At 38.0% G+C, this 20,221-nt stretch overlaps 1 protein-coding gene across 2 annotated transcripts in view; it reads right to left on the bottom strand.

Moving 5' to 3' along the window:
* Positions 1-20,221, bottom strand: part of TMEM245 (transmembrane protein 245) — a 98,417-nt gene that overhangs the window by 51,281 nt on the left and 26,915 nt on the right. The window contains exons 4-8 of one of the 2 annotated variants that reach the window (XM_044265183.1): positions 19,278-19,394; positions 17,607-17,825; positions 14,347-14,516; positions 10,840-10,863; positions 5,748-5,852 (exon numbers count right to left, since the gene is read on the bottom strand). In XM_044265183.1, the coding sequence (XP_044121118.1) occupies positions 5,748-5,852; positions 10,840-10,863; positions 14,347-14,516; positions 17,607-17,825; positions 19,278-19,394 (635 nt within the window). The remainder of the gene's footprint in view (positions 1-5,747; positions 5,853-10,839; positions 10,864-14,346; positions 14,517-17,606; positions 17,826-19,277; positions 19,395-20,221) is intronic. The other variant, XM_044265184.1, reaches the window with a different exon arrangement.

Below are 20,221 nucleotides of genomic sequence, written 5' to 3'. Positions count from 1 at the left end.
GGGAACAAGCCCCACATCAGGCTCTCTGCTCAGCAGGGAGCCTGCTTCCTCCTCTCTGCCTGCCTCTCTGCCTACTCTGTCTGTCAAATAAATAAATAAAATCTTAAAAAAAAAAAAAAGTTTATTGGAGAAAGAGAGAATGAGCAGGGGAAGGGGCAGAGAGAGAAGGCAACTTCCCACAGAGCAGGGAGCCCGATTTGGGCCTTACTTCCCCAGATCATGACCTGGGCTGAAGGCAGCCACTTAATGGACTGAGCCACCCAGGTGCCCCTATATTTACTATTTTTAAATGAGGCATATTGAGCATATGGTTTGTCTTGCTATTCCATGTTTACTCGAAAGAACATGATTCTGCTGTTGTCACTTCACATTGGCTGATATTTCAAGATTTTTATATTCTTACTAATTTGCATCTACTTATTCTCTCAATTACTGCAAGAGAAGTATTACTGAATCCCTAACTAAAATCACTGATTTGTCTATTTCTCCTTTTAATTCTGAATATTTTGCTTCATGTATTTTAGAGCTCTATTGTTAGGAACATACACACTTAAAATCGGTATACCCTACTGCAGTATTACCCCATCATTAAGGAAAGACCTCATTTCTTATTGGTCTTCAGTAATATTTAAGTACATTATCTGATATTAATATAATTTGTAACTCTTATGTTTACAGTTTGCGTGGTGTATCTTTTTTTTCATCCTTTCACTATCAGTCTTTTTTTTTTTTTTTTAAAGATTTTACTTATTTATTTGTCAGAGAGAGAGGAGCGAGAGTAAGCACAGGCAGACAGAGAAGCAGGCAGAGGCAGAGGGAGAAGCAGGCTCCCCGCCAAGCAAGGAGCCCGATGCGGGACTCGATCCCAGGATGCTGGGATCATGACCTGAGCCAAAGGCAGCTGCTTAACCAACTGAGCCACCCAGGCGTCCCTCACTATCAGTCTTTTTATGGCTTGAATTTCAAGGGTAAACCACTTATAGATATCATCTGCTAGAACTTGCTACTTTATATCCAGGCTGAAAAATCTCTGCCATTTGATTATTTAACTGCCTCATATTTAATACATCCACTGACATGACTGGATTCAGGTCTGCCATTTTCCTATCTGCTTTCCTGTTTCATCCCTATTTATTCTTTCACTGCCTTCTGTGTAAAGCAATTCTATTTTTAGTATAGCATTTTAGTTTCTCTAAAATTTAATGGTTGCTATTCATCTCAAGCCAACCACATCTTTATCATAAACCACCTCAAGTTATACTGACTTACTTCCAATTAAATATAAGAACTTCAAACCAGTATAATTCTGTTTCCAAGTTGTCTTTTTGTGCTATGGTTACACATATAGTTCATGTATGTGTATTATGAACTCTACAATACAGTGTTTTTTACTTTTTTACTCTTCTTTAAATAGTCCTGTTGTTTAAATAAACTGACGGGGGGGAATGTAATTTTTATATATATCCACATGTTTACCAAGTGCTTTTCATTCTTCCCTTTGGATAGAAGTTATTTCTGGAGTCATTTCTGTTCAGTCTGAAGGAATTCCTTCAGCATTCCTTATACTCTGGGTCTGCTATTAACTAATTCTCAGTTTTGGTTATCTAGAAATACTTTTGTTTTGCTTTTACTTTCAAAAAATAGTTTCAGAGGGACGCCTGGGTGGTTCAGTCAGTTAAGTGTCTGCCTTCTGCTCAGATCATGAACCCAGCATCTTGGGATCAAGTCCCACATCAGGTCACCTGTTCTCTCCCTCTCGTTGTGCATGCTCTAATAAATAAATAAAATCTTTAAAAAAATAGTTTCAGTAAATATAAAATTCTTGGCTGACTAGTTGTTTTCTTCCCAAGGCTAAATATGTCATTCCAATGTCCTGTGGTGTTCACTGTTTATTATGAGAAGTCAGTTATTACTTGTTTTATTATTCTCCTGCGTATGATGTGTAATTTTTCTCTTGCTTCCTTCAAGATTTTTTTTATCTTTTTGGCCTCCAGTAGTTGGACTATAATGGGTGTCTAGGTTTTGTTTTATATGTATTTATTCCACTCAGCATTTGTTGAGCTTCTTGGCTATTTTATTGCTCTTCACGAAACTTGACAAGTTTTTGACCATTATTTCTTCAAATATTTTTTTCCACTCTTCTCTTTCTCCTTTCACTTTCTGGGAGGCCAATTACATATCTGTTAGAATCTTTGCTATCATCTTACAAATCTTTGAGTCTCTCCTCATCCACTATCTTAAAAATATTTTGTTCGTAAGACTGGAAACCTTCTATTGATCTTTCTTCAAATTCATTCTCCCCTCCCCCGGATCCCAAATCGGCTGTTGAGCCTATGTAGTGAATTTTTCCTGTTATTGCTCTTTTCAGCTCTAGGATTTCTAGTTAGTTCTGTTTTATAGTCTCCATTTCTCTGTTGAGCATCTGCATTTATTTATACATTATTAGCATACTTTCCTTTAGTTTTTGAACATATTTATAATCGCTGCTAAATCCAACATCTGCACTACTTAAGTATCCCTTTCTTTGACTGCTTTTTCTCCCCTCCAAGTCACACTTATCTGTTTCTTTTATGTCTAGTAATTTCTAGTTTAAAAAAAATTTTTTTTTTAAATGTGTTGTAGCAACTCTGGATTTTGTTTTGTTCTTCTGAGAGCTGTTGCTTGTTTCAGTAAGTAATTAACTTTCTGTAGTGAAGCTGCAAATCTGCCCTCCCTGTCACTGATGTTTCTGCTCAGTGTTTTTTATTTTATTATTATTTTTTAAAGCCTAAAGCCTTTCCCTGAGCCTACATAGTTTAGCAGTCAGCAAATGATTTTGGCAAAAATCATGCTCACAATAGGAATCTTCATTCTCTGTAGCCTAAGATGTGTGAGTTGAGAAATGCAATCAAAGGCACAACCAATCTGCAAATTCTCCAAGCTTTCAAAGTGCACAGAGCTCCATGGAGTCTCCCAGATACCAGTTTAGGATGTATGGTTTATTAATCTTCTTATAATTAAGCCCTTCATGGTTCTCTTGCTTCCAGAATCTCTCCCTTTAATTTAGAGCTGCTCTCTTGCCAGCCCCAGACCAAGTCTCCTACCTCCCACAGGAAAAGCTGCAGGTTTCTGTTGCCCAAGTTAGGCAGAATGAGAAAAACTCCAAGCACGAAAGCCACAAACTACCTGTTTTACCAGCTTCAGTAACAGTTTTTCCTGTTGATGGTTTTCCAACAGGTTCCTGCTGATGGTTTTCCAATGCCCTCATACAGTGCTTTTAGTAATTTTTTAAGATTGTATTTATTTGAGAGAAAGACAGAAAGAGCATGAGCAGGGGGAGGGGCAGGGAGAAAGGAAGAAGCAGACCCCCTGCTCAGCAGGGAACCCAACACAGGGCTCAATCCCAGAACTCTAGGATCATGAACTGAGTTGTCAGACATTTAACTGACTGAGCCACCAAGGCTTCCCAGTATTTTTAATAATTTTATGCTGTTTTGCTCTTGCTTTCTGTGGGAAGGAATTATCTGACATCCTTGCCCTGTTATTACCCAAAGATGAAGTCTAAAAGGAATTCTGACAGACTGGATGTGGATAACAAAAGGAAAGAACGTAGTCAAGGATGACTCAGAAGCTTTTCACCTAAGCAAGTAGAATGGAGTGGTCATTTACGCCAAAATACTTACTTTCAGGAGGAGAACACACAAGCAAGGGAAGAGCTGAAATTCAGTTTCTGATATGTTATATTTGAGATGGCTATTAGACATTCAAGTGGATACTCTCATGGTGTTAGAGAATCCCATTATTGGCTGGGAGAATAAACTAGATAACCAATAAGTTTCCTTCAAAAGCTCAGTTTGTGTTAAGTCCTAGACCACAAAAAAGTAGTTCAGTAATACATGTTATCCAAGTTCAGGAAAGCAAAAGCTCATTGAAGCATGGGTTAAGAAAAAAAAAAAAAAAGGATATGAAAAATGAATAGAATTGATATGAGCAGGGGAGCCTGGGTGGCTCAGTCAGTTAAGTGTCTGCTTTGGGCTCAGGTCATGATCCTGGGGTCCTGGGATCGAGCCCCATGTTGGGCTCCCTGCTCTCCAGGGAGTCTGCTTCTTCCTCCCCCTGTTCTTGTGTTCTTGCTTGCTCTCTCTCTCCTTCTCAAATAAATAAAATCTTAAAAAAAAAAAAAAAGAATTGACATGAGCAGTCAAGAAGACCCTCTGCCAAGAAACACAGAAAGAAAGTGAAATGGAAGAGCAGGAGAGAAGAAAAAGAAAAATGGAAGCTCATAGTGTTATAAGGTTTCTCTAAGAACTAGAATATAAGGTAAGAATGTATAATGGCAGGTTTAGGCAAAATGTAGCAAAAACAAAAAAAGGTTTCTAAACAAGTCTATACAGTTTACATAAGTGACTATACATGATCAGTATCCAGAGAACAGATAAGAATTACATAGAAACTGAAACAGAGATATGGAGAGAGCAAGTTATTACGAGCTGAGACTGAGGACATACTGAGCCTAAAAATAACCAAGAACAGGACTTCCAAGTGGAGATTCATATACCAGGAAACAATGCAATCCCTCAGTAAATTCTGCATATCAGATTATCTACTGATAACATATCTCTACAGCATTATATGAAAATTTTTCATATCCATGATTTCACATAAACTTCACATTTCCTGGAAAGTAAATATCAAAACCTAGGATGACAAGTTCAGGGGACTTCAGATAAAGATTAAGATAAAATAAAATAAAATAAAATAAGAATTTATCTTAAAAAGTCAAGAAGATACATCACTATAGAGAAAATTCTAGCTGCACTTTAGAGAAGTTTTTTTTTTTTTAAACAAAGAAGGGTGTTAAAACCTGAATGTTTGTATCCTCCCAAAATTCTTATGTTCAAATCCAAATCTCCAATATGATGGTTAAGAGACAGGGCCTTAGGAAGTAATTAGTTCATTAGGATGGAAGCCCTCACTACGGTATCAGTGTTGTTACAAGAAGAGACACAGAGAGGTGACCTTTCTCTCTCCCATGTGAGGGTACAAGAAGAAAACGGTCACTTCTAAACCAGAGTACCTTTTACCAAGAACTTGACTGTGATGGCACCTTGATCTGAGACTCCCCAACTTCAGAACTGTGACAAATAAATGTTTGTTGTTTAAGTTTCCCAGTGTATAGTATTCTATTACAGCAGTCCAAACTAAGAAGAGAAAAAACTGGAAGTGTAAGCTAGAAGGAACTAGAAATTGAGATATAAAGATTCTATAGTATATTAGAGAAAGACCAATGGGACAAGAAGGGAAGGAGCTAATCAAAAAATTCTGATCTAGTAAACAAGGAACTAACTAGATTAGGACTCATGAGACCAGATCACATTTCTCCCATTTAAAAGAAGCCATTTATTCTTCACTATCTGTGATCATTTCTTCTGTGATCACTTCTGAGGATTTTGCTAAAAACAAAATAAAAATGCACATAAAAAAATAAAAGTAGACAAATTCATGGCAAAACTAATAATGCAAAAATCTAAATAATTTGTTATATATATATTTATAAGCAAAGGAAGCTTTCCAGCTTCTGCCAGCTTCTTGTACATACTACAGTTTTTTAAGTAGGCTCCACTCCCAGTATGGAGCCCAACCCTGAGATCAAGACCTGAGGTTATACCAAGAGTCAGATTTCTAACCAACTAAGCCACCCATGCACCCCTGCATACTAAAATTCCAACAAGAGTTTATTAATGGCAATAGTAACTGTCATACTCTACCTTTGCAGTCAGGAGTAGAGCTAACAGAAGAGTTCCTATCACTAACAAAAATATGATGAAAATACTTATTATTTTGTCTAACATCTTCTCCAACCAGATGATCATCTGCATAGAAAGGAAAAAGAGAATTACTCATCTTCTGAGCATAACTTAATAAAAATGCATATATATCCAAATATTATTAAGACAAAATAGGATATTCAGCATTGCAAATCAAACTACGGCATAATGATTAAAGCAGCGAAAGCTGTAAGCAAGTTCAGAAAATTAACTAATAGCATTAATTACTATTGTTATATAAAAAGTTTATTATTGTCCTATCTAAGAAAGGCAGTCAATTTGAACATATTTATGTTTGAATTCTCACACAATGGTATATTTACATTTCAAGTTGTAATTTATAATCTGGTAAGTATTCAAAACGAAATAAAATATTTAAACGAAGTAATGATAGTACATTAGCTGAACTCAATCTCCTGGAATTTTACTATCAATTAGCAAATACATAGCTTTAGAAAAAGTATGCCTTACAAAATAGGTATTCCCTAAATTATACAAATAAAAAAGGAGCAAATTAAAATAGGAATTACATTCAAAATATTTTTTCCCTTTGATGCCACTAAAGTTACAAAAACAGTAATAATAAGAATCTAAGGTTAAGGTAATGATAATATCAATTTCAGAATACAACCCTGCGGGGGCGGGGGGGATGTCAGCAGGTAGATGCACAATTAGAAGGGATACAAAATGGGCTTTAATTATACAGGGAATGTTTTATCAAGCTGGAGGACAAACTCACTGATGTTCTTTACATCTTTTTATATATGAAATATTTCATAACAAAATACTTTTTAAAATCTGACATTCCACTTGAAATATCCATTCTTTTTAAAACATAAGCTCTAGGACAAATTGACTGTAAATAAAGAATAATCATTACTATAATGATTATTCCTTAATCAACAAATTCCTTAATCAATTCCTTAATCAATAAAATTATAGCTCTCCCTGAATGCTATATTTTGAGTATAACTTCTCTCATCTTTCACAATCACACATAACCTTACATTTTTAAAAAAATTTTGTTTTCAGAATATATAATAATTATGACAGATTTCTACAATTCCTCCCATGCAAAGCTACCATGTAACATTTCAAAAATAAAATCATTTAGACTGATGACTACTGAAACACCACATTGCACTCCTCAACCCCTGCATAAGCTACAGCATTGCTGAGTAAGTTAGTCTTAATTTAAATCTGAATTATGCCTCCAGTGAGTTAAACACACAAGAGCAAAGAATGGTGGTTAAAAACAAAGCAGGACTTCTAAAATATTTTCCATTCCGTGCTGTAAGCTTGCATCCCTTTATCTTTCACGAGAGATACTATCACTAAGAGATCAACGCTGCAGTGAACTCGAAGATAAAAAGTTCATCTTTTATCTTGACAATTATAGCTTCAAACAGAAGAGTTAATTTTCAGTGCATGCCACCAAAGCATCAAAGACAGTACAGAGATTAAAAAAAGTAGTATCAAGTTTCTAAGATATGGAAGGTCAGATGTCATATTTTGAATGTATGTTCTAAAATCAACTGAAACTTTCCAGTTGCACAATCAGAAACCAACTCTTAAATAGTTCTTAAGACAGTTTCCTGAGTTAAGAGCTACTATTCTTCTTCTTTGTAGTTCCCAAGCCTCACAGTGCGTGGCACATGGTAAAAGCTCAAATATATATTTGAACAGGCAAACATAAATAACTTCAGAATTAAGACCAGATTTGTATTCACAAATTATAATTTCTAAAAATAACTTGGGAGCCCCAATTTTCTAAAAAATGTCTATTCTGAAATATGTTTTTAAAATGTAAATAATGATTTAGAAAATATCTCTAAATTTAAGTGGGGGTATTTCTAACATATAAAACATGGAATTCACAAACACATTATGTATATCAATATTACAAAATCAAACTTAATGTTTCTAAACCAGGGTAGAATTTTCCTATCAGAAGCCATATACCTAAGGGTTAGAAAAAATCCACACTAAAAGATAAAGAGATAAGATAAAAACCTGTATTCAGGGCTAACAGTAAGGGTTAGAGGTTTCATTGAAGATTTAAAACAAATAGAACTATTTAAGATGCTCAATATATAAACTAAAAAGACGGGGAGGGGGATCCAGTCCCATTATTGCTGGTTAAGTTACGGTGAAAAAAACAGGACAAAAACAGAGACAGGTAAAGAGAGAAGAGTGGGAAAGAGAGATGGAGGAAGAGTTACCAACGAATAAAGGGAGGTTTTTTTGGTGGTTGTTGTTTTAAAGGTCAAAACAAGAGAAAAAAGTGTGTGGCTGGGGGAAACTGGTACACAGAACAAAGGACCAATCAATAAAGAGGAAATAACAGAAGTGGACAGAAAACTTAGATGGAGGAAAAGAACCCCCAGGAAAAGGTGAATGGAAGAAGACTCTCGAGGGAACAGAAACTCATACATAGAAAGAGAAACACAGGGGCACCTGGGTGGCTCAGTCAGTGAAGCATCTGCCTTTAGCTCGGGTCATGACCCTGGGGTGTTAGGATTGAGCTGCACATCAGGCTCCTTGCTCAGCAGGAGAGAGTCCGCTTCTCCCTCTGCCCCTGCTCGTGCTCTGTCACTCACTCTCTCTCTAATGAATGAAATGTTTACGAAAAAAAAAGGAAAGAGAGAGAGACACGTGGACAGAAGAAGCAATAGAGACGCAGAAGGGAATGGAGGAGAGAATTCCTAAAGAAATGCCGAAGGCACTGTCCGAGGATACAGAGCTGTGTTCAAAGCTGTGTTCAGCTTGGGGCAGCAGAATCCACACCACCTATCATCACTGCCATCAGCTGTCATTACCACCTGCCCAGAGAAGTCACACTGTCCCTGGGGATCTCCCCAGCCTTCCTTGCTCTGAGAAATTATTTTAGTTATTAAACTCTATTTTCTTAAAGGGAAAAGGGGAGTGATTTTAAAATGACATTCTGAATGTTTCCAGCGTGAAGGAAGGGCATGCATTTTTTCAAAATTTAGAGAGGTCAGTAAATGTATGGTTATACTGCAAGACGTTGAAACTTCTAAATTGGCTTTGTGTATAGGAAGCTATTAAGAAAGTTATCATTCCAGTACTGAGTTTTCTATTCATTATTCTGGGTCTGTAGGCTTTCTTTTGTTTTATTTTTTTTTTAAAGCAAATTCTAGTTGAGTCTTAGTGCAAATAAACAACACTAAAAAATAAAACAAGCCTTGAGAAATAGGTTCTGTCTCAATTAACCACAAATATGTTTTCTCTCACCCTCCCTTCCCTTGAATTAGTTTCCTAGTTCACTCCACTTGAAGCTGAAACACCAAATACCCAATGCTGCAAATTTTCTAACCTTGGATGTAATGTAATAAAATAGACCTCAACTTATGTATGTGCTTTCCTGGAATGGACAGTCCCAGAACTTAACAGCAGTCACTCCCGCTCTCCACCGATGCTTTACCTATACTATATGGAATCATCAAAGAAAGGAAACCTTCACCTGATCTCTTAGGAATCTTTTAAACCTGAGTCACAACTGGTTAGCTATGAAATAGGCTCTTAAATTAGGTGTTCTAACTCAGGCAGTCACCAAAGGTTAAATCAAATTGCACCTAATGACTTTAGCTCTCCTTTCTCTCATACCTTGAGGACAATTTCATTTCAACATACACAAGTTGGAGAAGTGTATAAAACCACCTACTTTGATCAAAATAAGAAAATGTGACTTTTGTTTGCAGCACTATTATTTGCCAAGGATTGAACTCATTTACTCATGTTAGTTTTGCACGGAATGGAGGTACAGACAATAGCATGTATGTTGGTAGGAGCAGGGCAGTGGCCAATAAGTATATGTATGTATGTATGTATTTTACACACTGTTTATTTTCAATCCAAAGTTCAGAAGTTTAACGCAAATCAAGTCACCGCTTTCTACTTCTTCAAAAGAAAGAAGAAAACCTTAATCTCTATACTAAAAGTGTCACCTTGGTCTATTTCTATGAAGTACCACATTCATCTTAAGGTCTTCTATGATATCGCCACTGAAAATTTAAGGTTTTGTTGTATCTAAACATGATACACATAAATGTCATCTCTTGCGATCTGTCTCAGGGATTTGATGAATCTACGTCTACAGTTACTATATATAGGCTACATGTCACAAGTACAAAACTCCTAATTTATCTGGATTAGCCTTTATTGAAATTATTAAAAATGTACCTATTTCATGCAAATCATGCAAAGCATTCACTATATATACAATGTCATACCTTGGGAAATACATGAAATTAAAGGTCACAGGACATGACAACAATCTTTTTTAAGTTAAAAATGAAATTCTAGAAGAGTAGCTATTAAAAAAAAAAAGAAAAAAAGACCTATATAAAATTACCAGCCAAGTGAATATCAAGTATTTCACAGATCTTTTTCAAAAATTCCTGTGTCATTTATAAAATAAATAGCAATAAAAAGTTCTATTTCCGGGGTGCCTGGGTGGTTCAGTTGGTTAAGCATCTGCCTTTGGCTCAGGTCTTGTTCTTTGGGTCCTGGGATCCAGCCCTGCATCTGGTTTCCTGCTCAAAAGGGAGACTGCTTCTCCCTCCCTCTCTCTCTCTGCCCTTTCCCCCCATTCATGCTCTCTCTCTTTCTCTCAAATGAATAAATAAATAAAATCTATTACAAAAAAGTTCTTGTTCCTTTTCGATAAGTATGTGCTCTCACACATCAAAGAAGACTAGAGTAGGGCCACATTACAGAGCTGAAAAAAAATGGCAATCACTCACTGTAGATGAAAGGACTGTAAGACAGAACTTCTGACAGACACCTGGGCAAGGACATAGTAACCATTTATCCTAAATAAATAGATTTGGGTGTTTAGCAAATTGTACTGTGATAGTACCAATGATTCACGACCTTCCATAGCTTATTAATTTGAACTTTAAAAGCCAGAACTAATTTTGACATATGGACAGAAACAGAAAGTAAATGGAGAGACAGGGGGAAGTTACAGAATTCAGTAATAAAACCCAACATCCATGTGTTCATTTACCTTCTTATTTAGCCAGTGCCAGAGCTTGAGGGTAGGGGGTAAGGTAAGAAAGAGAAGATAAGAACAGTGGAATATCATTAGAGAATGCAGTAATAGTATGAAAAGAAAAGAAAGTCACTGAGAGAATGAGGAGGAGATAATCCCAGACCAAAAAACAAAACAAAACAAAAACTGGGAAAATAACTGTAATGCATTAACAAAGTTTTAAAATCAACTGTATATAGTATTCATTTAAGATATACAATGACTGAAATAACCACAAACTTTTTGGCAATTCCACAATAAAATATACATGCTTGTCTGCTTAAGTAGTCACACCAAATTCCGAAGATCAGAATAATAATTAAAATTCTTTCTCATATCAGGTACCAAACGGATTTTGTGTCCCTTTATAAACCAATTCATGTTCAAATACTATGTGTTCAGTGAACTTTGTGGCTGTAGCTTTATAGTACAGGTCATTTCACCTTTTTTAAACAGTAAAACACTTCCATGCTCATCTGGAACAGTGAACACTTGGCCAAAGAGCAGAAGGAACCAAAATTCTGTTAATATTTGGTGTATCTCCTTCCATCTCAATTTTTGAAGCACTTATATTTCTACTTTATGTAACATTCTTTCTTTCATATAAACATTACCTCATCAAAACACCACACAATATTTAACACTATATAACTAATACTAGTTAGTGGACACATGATGTAAAAATCGCTAAACACAGGATTGAAGGCATTATTAGTGATATAAAAAATATAAAAGCTAAAAAGCTTAATTTTATCGGGGTAACTGTAAACACTCTTTGCAGAGTTTTTACTAAAAGTATACCCAGTGCACATTTAAAACTATACTTCAATCAATCTCCTGTAGAGGTATAGTTTCAAAAACACTAGTCTCATCAATTGAAATTTAAAAGAAACAAGAAAAATAGATTTACTCCCCAAAGCAGCAACCCATATATATTATTATACTAGATAAAACATAATTATGGCATCAATTATTGCTACACAAATATTCAGTTTGCAGTAGTCACTTATTCTGATATATTTATTATAGCCAAAAATGATAGTTTTATTTATTTTACTGTCCCTCTTAAGAACAAGCTGGCATACAAATTTGAATAAAAAATGACAATTTTACAAGGCTACTCCATCACCAACACTTTTGATACCTGCAGAACTTCAACTGACACAATTCTAGAGTTGTCCTAAGTGAAGGGTTCCAAATACAAATATGTGGGACTCTGAAAACAAGAGTTAGTGTCCATCCCTTCTGATAGTGGTAAGGCTGTCAGAAGTTAACTGAAATAAGAGTCGTCCTCTTTAAACAATCTGCAGGATTAATCTGCTCTAGTAAAACAAAACTTCACCCCAATACCAGGAAGATGTGATAAATATGTTAAAATCTGTGGGAAATCTTAGACTTTTTCAAATTTAAAAAATTGAAGAATACAAATAGGCAAATCACAAAATAAAAATATAAATACCCAATAAGCAAACTCATTTTTTTAATTTCAAACTAAAACAACACTCATACTTCTTTTTATGAAACTGAAAAATACTTTTTTGTTATAATATCTAGTACTGGCAAGAGCTCAGAAAATGGGCACTGCCCTATGTTAAACTGATGGGAACTAAAACTGGCAAACTTTCTGGAGACAGAAAGGCAATATGTAAGAAAACATAACCCCGTGGGGAGCCTGGTTCAGTCAGTTAAACTTGCGACTCTTGGGGCACCTGGGTGCCTCAGTGGCTCAGTCATTAAGCGTCTGCCTTCCGCTCAGGTCATGATCTGAGTCCTGGGATAGAGCCCCACAACAGGCTCCCTGCTCAGCAGGGAACCTGCTTCTCCTTCTGTCCCTGGCCCTCCCTCCTCTCCTCTGCTCATGCTCGCACACACACACTCACTCTCTCCCTCTCTCAAAAATCAAACAAACTTCTGACTCCCGGTTTCGGCTCAGGTTAAGATCTTGTGGTTATGGAATCAAAACCCACATTGGGCTCTGTGCTCAGTGTGGAGTTTGCTTCAAATTCTCTCTCCCTCTCCATTTCCCTCTCCCTCACTCTCTCTCTCTCAAATAAATAAAGTCCTAAAAAAAAAGTATCCCCCTGCATCTCTGCTCCCCCAGGAGATGTTACCATGGCTTTAAAAGATTTCTTTCCTGGGGCACCCGGGTGGCTCAGTGGGTTAAGCTGCTGCCTTCAGCTCAGGTCATGATCCCTGATCGAGCCCCACACTGGGCTTTCTGCTCATCGGGGAGCCTGCTTTCCTTCCTCTCTCTGCCTGCCTCTCTGCCTACTTGTGATCTCTGTCTGTCAAATAAATAAATAAAATCTTTATAAATAAATAAATAAACATAAAAGATTTCTTTCCTTCCATCTTACGTGAACTCCAGTTCTTCGTTCCATTCCTATCTATGCTGGTTTCACCTGACAGTATTTCTCAACCTGAAGTCATGGATGGACCTGCTCAGGGAAACAGTCCGTAGGCTCTGTGAGGAAGTCCGGCTCACACAGCACAGCACCCACAAAGACCTCGATTCAGTCTCGCCTGTCTCCCCTGCCTCGCATCTGTATATCTCCCACTGTGACTGCTTCCTTGGTGCTCCCTAAGAAGTCACGCTGTGGCAGTCATTCCCTTTTGCACTGCTCCATCCGCCTATTCCTCCTGCCCTGTCACCTAAGAAACTCCTACTTGTGCCTTGAAATTTCCTCTGGCATCATCTCTTCTGCAAAACCTCCCCTCTCCCACTGCCTTGCCAAGAGCCAGTCCCCTCTTGCTCAGTATTGCCACTGTATTCTGTACATCCTGCCCTCCACAAATTAAAACCACTGCTAACACACAGAGCCACTATGAATCAGGCTCTGATCTAGGAACTGTATGTCTATTAACTCATTTAACCCCCCATAGCCGTTCTCCGAGGTGCATGCTATTATGTTTATTGTATTGATAAGGAAAACAAGGCATAGAAAAGTTAAGAAATTCATCCAAGATCACAGAGCTAGTAGGTAGCAGAACTGGGATCTGAAACCAGTTTGAAATTGGGGTTCATGTTCTTAACCACTGTGTCTAAATTTTAATGGACTGCTGTCTCTCCATTAAACAGAGCTCCTGCATCTACTTTTCTGTGAGTCAGTGGATTTTCCTGAGGACTTAGCCCATTATCTGACATGTGAGAATTACTCCACAAATACTGCACTGAGGTGGCATTACCTGACAATGTAATTTTAGGCAAGTCACTTAGCCCCTTTAGATTTCAATGAGGGAGTTGAGCACGTGTTCCGTAACATCCTTATCTACCATTTTTAAGAGGGAAAACTACTTACACAATACTGATTTAAACTAAGTCTATCCTATCCTTACAGAAGCCATAGTTCTAAACTTTAAATATCATCACAGATACAGACATTAAATGTGTTATTGACGATCATAGTATGAACACCAAATACCATGACATGGAATATATATATATATTCCATTAAAACAGCCCAAGTGCTTATAATATAATACCTTGCTATCAACTTTTAACAAGAATTTTCCAAGCCCAACAACTGGCCACGGGGCGAGAGCCTCTTGCCGCTCCCTGAGGAAGCGCTCCACAGCCTGCCACCACACGAGGCAGCGTTTCTCCAGGAAGTTCACAACTCCAAAGTGAATAATGAGCTTTTTGAGGATCCAGACTAGAAGGAAGGAAGACATATAAAACCAAAACATAGATTACAAAGTCAGAACTTGAAAGGGACCTTTAATTTCATGTGACCTTTCTAAAACAGCAAAGCTAATATTAAAAAAAAAAATCAATTAAGGGGGCACCTGGGTGGCTCAGTCGGTTAAGCATCTCCCTTCAGCTCAGGTCATGATCTTGGGGTCCTGGGATCAAGCCCCCGCATTGGGTTCCCTGCTCAGCAGGGAGTCTGCTTTTCCCTCTCACTCTCCCTCTTGTGCTCTCTCTCTCAAATCAATAAATAAAATATTTTTTAAAAATCTATTTAAAAAAAAAAGGCAAGGGGAAAGATGAAAAGTTCATGGTATTCCAGACTGTCAGAATTAGGACAAATAACTTTCCACACAAACCCCCTGCCCATATATTGCCTCCGCTGTCAAGTCCAGAATCCCCGCAGGAGCCAGGGATTATTTCACAGCATGTATAAACGTAAGACACTCTGATCATAAAGATCTCAGGGACTACAATCCTGGCCCCTCACACCTTACCCTTCCAGGCTGAAGAATCCTAACCCCTGACATGTCCCAATTTCCCTGGCTATTATAGATGCTATTACCAAATGCTATTCTTCTCCTTGGATGTTTAACAACGTTAGTGCCCAGAAAAGTATCAGGAATTCCATCTGTATCATGATTTTATACCTCTGGTATTCCTATTTCTCTACTTGATGCTGCTCTGTACGTATGAACCTGCTAGCAAGCTTCAGTAGAGAAGCAGAGTAGAGACAAGCAGGGTTGTTACAAATAGTCCCTGAGGCTACGCAGGGTATAGCTTCCGCAGAGACCACTCATGGAGAACATGATGTACCCTCTGCACTGGGTAGCAAGGTCGTCCTGCAAGCAGGGGGTGAGCTTCCTATTAAAAGCCAACTAAGAAGGTAGTGGGGCCAGAAGGAAGTGCTACTTAACTGTGGGGCTGCCTTGAAGTCTGGACTCCGGATAACTGATCCCAACTACTATAATTTACCAAATTCCAGGAATTTCTGTGTCCTTAGCCCTGGCCATGCAATCTAAGGGTTCACAGTTTACTCTTTTGAACCATGAGTTCAGTGTTACACACCAGTTCAACAATTACATCATTAACTTTTCTAAATCTCTGGGGAGGTCCCAGGAAAGCTCTTATGGTCTCTAGAACAACCCCAGGGAAATTACAGGCTGTAGAAAATGTTCTCGGGGCCACCTGTTCAAAGCCTGCTCTCCCAAAGCCATGTCAAATTGTTATGATGGCCTGAAGGTTAAGAAATGACTAGGATGAATGTTAACTCCTGCTAACAATTTTTTTTATTTAAATATTTTTATTTATTTATTCAACAGACAGAGATCTCAAGTAGGCAGAGAGAGCCGAAGGCAGAGGCTTAACCCACTGAGCCACCCAGGTGTCCCAACTCCTGCTAACAAATTTTAAGGGGGTTCCAATAGTACCCGACACAATTTGGCAGCATAAAATAAATAATTTGGCAAAACCAAAAACATATGGAACAATCCAGAAAGAGCAATTTAAACTATTTCACTAAGCATTTCTATGAATTCCTTAACAGAAAGCATGGCTCTGGTATATACTCTGGTATATACTTCATTAAAATTGTATCTTGCTCCAACTGCCAAAGAGAAGTTCTGTTTGAGGATGCAAGAAGCAGATACAAACTTTGACCTCATATTCTATGCTCCCTAATGACAGGCACTATACAGTATTCTGGGCCTAACAAGTCTATTTAAAAAAAAATTTTTTTTACAAAGGTTAACTATTTCACTAACTGTCCAAGTTAATACGAATAGTAAGTTTTTTTTTTAATTTTTTTTAAAGATTTTATTTATTTATTTGACAGAGAGAAATCACAAGGTAGATGGAGAGGCAGGCAGAGAGAGAGAAAGGGAAGCAGGCTCCCTGCTGAGCAGAGAGCCCGATGAGGGACTCGATCCCAGGACCCTGAGATCATGACCTGAGCCGAAGGCAGCGGCTTAACCCACTGAGCCACCCAGGCGCCCCCAAATAATAAGTTTTAAAATTAAATAAAATCTTTAAAAAAAAATAAAATAAAATAAAATAAAATAAAATAAAATTAAGGAGATAGAAGGTAAATGGTCCAATGAATTAAGATTTTTAAACAGGCTTCCAAAAAGGAACTTATGTTTATTTTTTTATATTTATTTATTTGACAGAGATCGCGCACAAGCAGGGGGGGTGTAAGCAGAGGAAGAGGTTGGAATAGACTCCTTGCTGAGCAGAGAGTCCAACATGGGACTCGATCCCAGAACCCTGGGATCATGACCTGAGTCAAAGGCAGACATTTAACAGACTGAGTCACCCAGGCACCCCAAAGGAAATTATGTTTAAATCAACAGTGAAAAGCTTTGATAAAGAAGAAAGAACTGGGGCACCTGGGTGGCTCAGTGAGTTAAGCCTCTGCCTTTGGCTTGGGTCATGATCTCAGGGTTCTCAGCAAGGAGCCTGCTTCCCTTCTTCTCTCTCTCTCTGCCTGCCTCTCTGCCTACTTGTGATCTCTGTCTGTCAAATAAATAAATAAAATATTTTTTTTTTAAAAAAAGGATTAATCACATTTAGGAGGTATCTGGATGGCAGGTCTGGAGCATCAACTGGGGACTTAATAAACTTGGCAAAGGGGGTCACCCGGGTGGCTCAAGTCCTGACCTCAGGGTCCTGGGATGAAGCCCCACATCAGGCTCCCTGCTCAGCAGGGAGTCTGCTTCTCCCTGTCCCTCCGCTCTGCTCCTGCTCGCACCCATGTGTGCTCTCTCTCAAATAAATAAATAAAATCTTTTTTATAAAGTACATAAATAAATAAATTTCGCAAAGGTTCTGACTGCAGTAAGAGGTTAAGCCCAAACAATCAGGAAAGTATGACATAAAAAACTCTTCTAAATTCATCTGAATTACTTACTTTTCCAGTCTTAGAAGACAGCTTTAAATATACAATTTAAATATACATTGTTTTATCTTAAAAGAGAGTAATATTACCTCAAATATTAAAATCCAAATTCGAAAGAAAAAGAAGTCTTCCAAGACCAGACCGTAAGGGGCCAATTACCTGCAATCGGCACCGGCAGCAGCTGTACGATCCACAGGTTCAGCCAGAGCTGGACTCCAATAATGGCCCACAAGAGGGACACGAAGTAGATGTCGCTGGTTTTCTTCTTCCTGACAAATGTTCCCATTTCAGGCCTCTGTCTGCCCAGAGTGGGTGAAGGGGTGGAAGGTGAAGGAGAGGAGGATAATGCTGGAGGGGGCTCTCCTCCGTCCATGGTTTCTGAAAGGGGGTTGGGGGATCACAACCATATTAGCCCACGTGAGTCAGGAGTCCTACGGAGCAATTCACTAGGTGGCTCTACTGTGAGCCTTCAAAATGGACTCTGATGGTATGATCACAAAAAGAGACAAAGGTCTGGATGTATGTTTGCAGAGGCACTGAAAAATGTATGGAGAATTACACTACTGACTGTATTTAAATCTGGGGAAATAAAGTTTGTTGGGGGTAGGGTTGGGTATGGTGATTTTTTTTACTTTTTACCATATACATGTCACACTGTTCAAAGTTTTATGACAAATAAACAAAAAACTATGACAAAATAGCTGAGAATTATAATTAGCCCATGAAAACTCCTCAAACTGTATAAAGCAACCAATATTAAGATACAGAATTCCTAGATCTAAAAATGTCTCCTCTTTTAATATGATTATATATATATATATGATAAAGCCAAGATAAAACACAGCTTTTCAATGTCATTGCACCTAAAATGGAGCCAACTGCTCTTAAAAAAAAAAAAAAGAATCTAATTTGAAAACTTCATGCTTGTAGGTGTAGCAGATTCCTAGAAGAATAATCACCCCTTTTCATTCTGAAAACTTGATTCAATGTGAAATAAAAACGTGTTTTCCTACCACCCTAAATGACTTTTTCTTAGCTGATCCCTCCTTTCAAGTCTTTTCTCAAGTAAGTTCTTTAGGAAGAGCTCACCAAAAATATTCCTTAACTGCAAATCCCCTGGAACTAAGAGACCGCTTGGCACAGAGATGGCCATTCCATTCTTGAACTCTGCGTGAGTACAGTGTGACTTTAAAGCTGATGTAAATCTGCCAGCTGGATCTTGTAGAAACATGGTATCCAGAACAACCAAACAGGCCCATTTTAGGGCAAACAGTTAATGTATTAACAGCATGAGGCATGCAAAGCAAACTTTGAGAAGAAAAGCAAGAAATGCCAGAGAAATGGAGGACTGTAAGAGAGAAAAGGAAGACCAAAAGAAAAAGTTGGGTCAACAACAAAAGCAATGTAAAAAGAGTTAGAGCAAAACAGAGCAGTGGAGAAGAACTAACAGCTATAGAAGTAGAAAACAAGGAAAGGATGAAGTGGAAAAAAATATGGAAAAGGTATATGGGGCACCAAGAAAAAGAAAATAAAATGAAAGGAAAGTGAGAATAACAGAAGAAAAATGAGAAAAGCATTTTTTTTTAAAAAAAGGGAAAAGATAAAGATTCAAGGTAAGAAACATAAAAAGGTAAATAATTAAAAGTATGAAAAAAGTGATTATGGGAGAACAAAGATGAGAGGAGGAAAAGTGTAAAAACAGAAATCAGAGGAAACTGAAGGGCCATTAAATCACACTCTGTGATGCTCATGTCCTTAAGCTTATCTTTTATAAAGCGTAATTCATTTTCCCAAATGATTCTGAAAATACTCCTTCAAAGGGTCAGTCACCTGCAGGCTGGGCGGAGGGCGGGTCGTCAGGGCTGGATTCGTACCCTGTAATGGAGATGGCCAAGGTCGCTAGAGTAGAAGCTGCCATGGAAATAACCTGCCCTGGTAACTCTGCTCCTGGAAAACAAGCAAGTATTCTTACAACTTTTAAAGCAACGTGGGAAACAACTTTTGCAAACTGAAACACAGTCCCAAGATTTCAAAAGCAATGAAACAGAACAGTTATTAACTGATCCAGGGACAGGGGTTCCTCACCAAGGAAGAATGCTTAACAATCAACAGGGAAGTCTATTAAAAATCTGGTCCCTGGACACTGCATGTCAGTCTCCCTTGGGAACTCAAACTGGTGCACGCAACTGAGGGTGGACACCTAAATGTGGAGTCCTCCTTTTTTACTTTTTAACTTCACAAGTTAATGTGAACGCACATCGCTGTTAAAACACATTGCCACACCAAGTCTGGGAACTTCCCGAATGCAGACTGTCTTACTCTCCTTTGCGTTACTAGCTCTCAGTACCGTATGGAACAGCTAACACTCGGTGCCCTCAATAAGAACATTCCATGAATAAACAGGCAAACATATGGGTACTATGCAAAACCATAAAGCTCGATAAAGTAATTATTCAGCACAGGCAAAATCCACCACTGAGAGTCTAAAATATATTACTCTGTTTCATGTTATATGTCCCTATGTTAAGTTCCTAAAAGGTAGTACACCAAGCTTAATCATTTGCACTAAACTCAAAAAAAACATTTACTGGGGTGCCTGGGTGGCTTAGCCATTAAATGCCTGCCTTCAGCTCAGGTCATGATCCCACGGTCCTGGAATCAAGGCCCCCATCAGGCTCCCTGCTCAGTGGGGAGCCTGCTTCTCCCTCTCCCTCCAGTACTCCCCCTGCTTGTGCCCTCTTGCTTTCTCTATCAAATAAATAAATAAAATCCTT

Source organism: Neovison vison, chromosome 9 (assembly GCF_020171115.1).
Source record: "Neovison vison isolate M4711 chromosome 9, ASM_NN_V1, whole genome shotgun sequence".
Taxonomy (NCBI): domain Eukaryota; kingdom Metazoa; phylum Chordata; class Mammalia; order Carnivora; family Mustelidae; genus Neogale; species Neogale vison.
The sequence above is the reverse complement of the archived record's forward strand: the minus strand, read 5'-3'. Positions and strand labels throughout refer to the sequence as shown.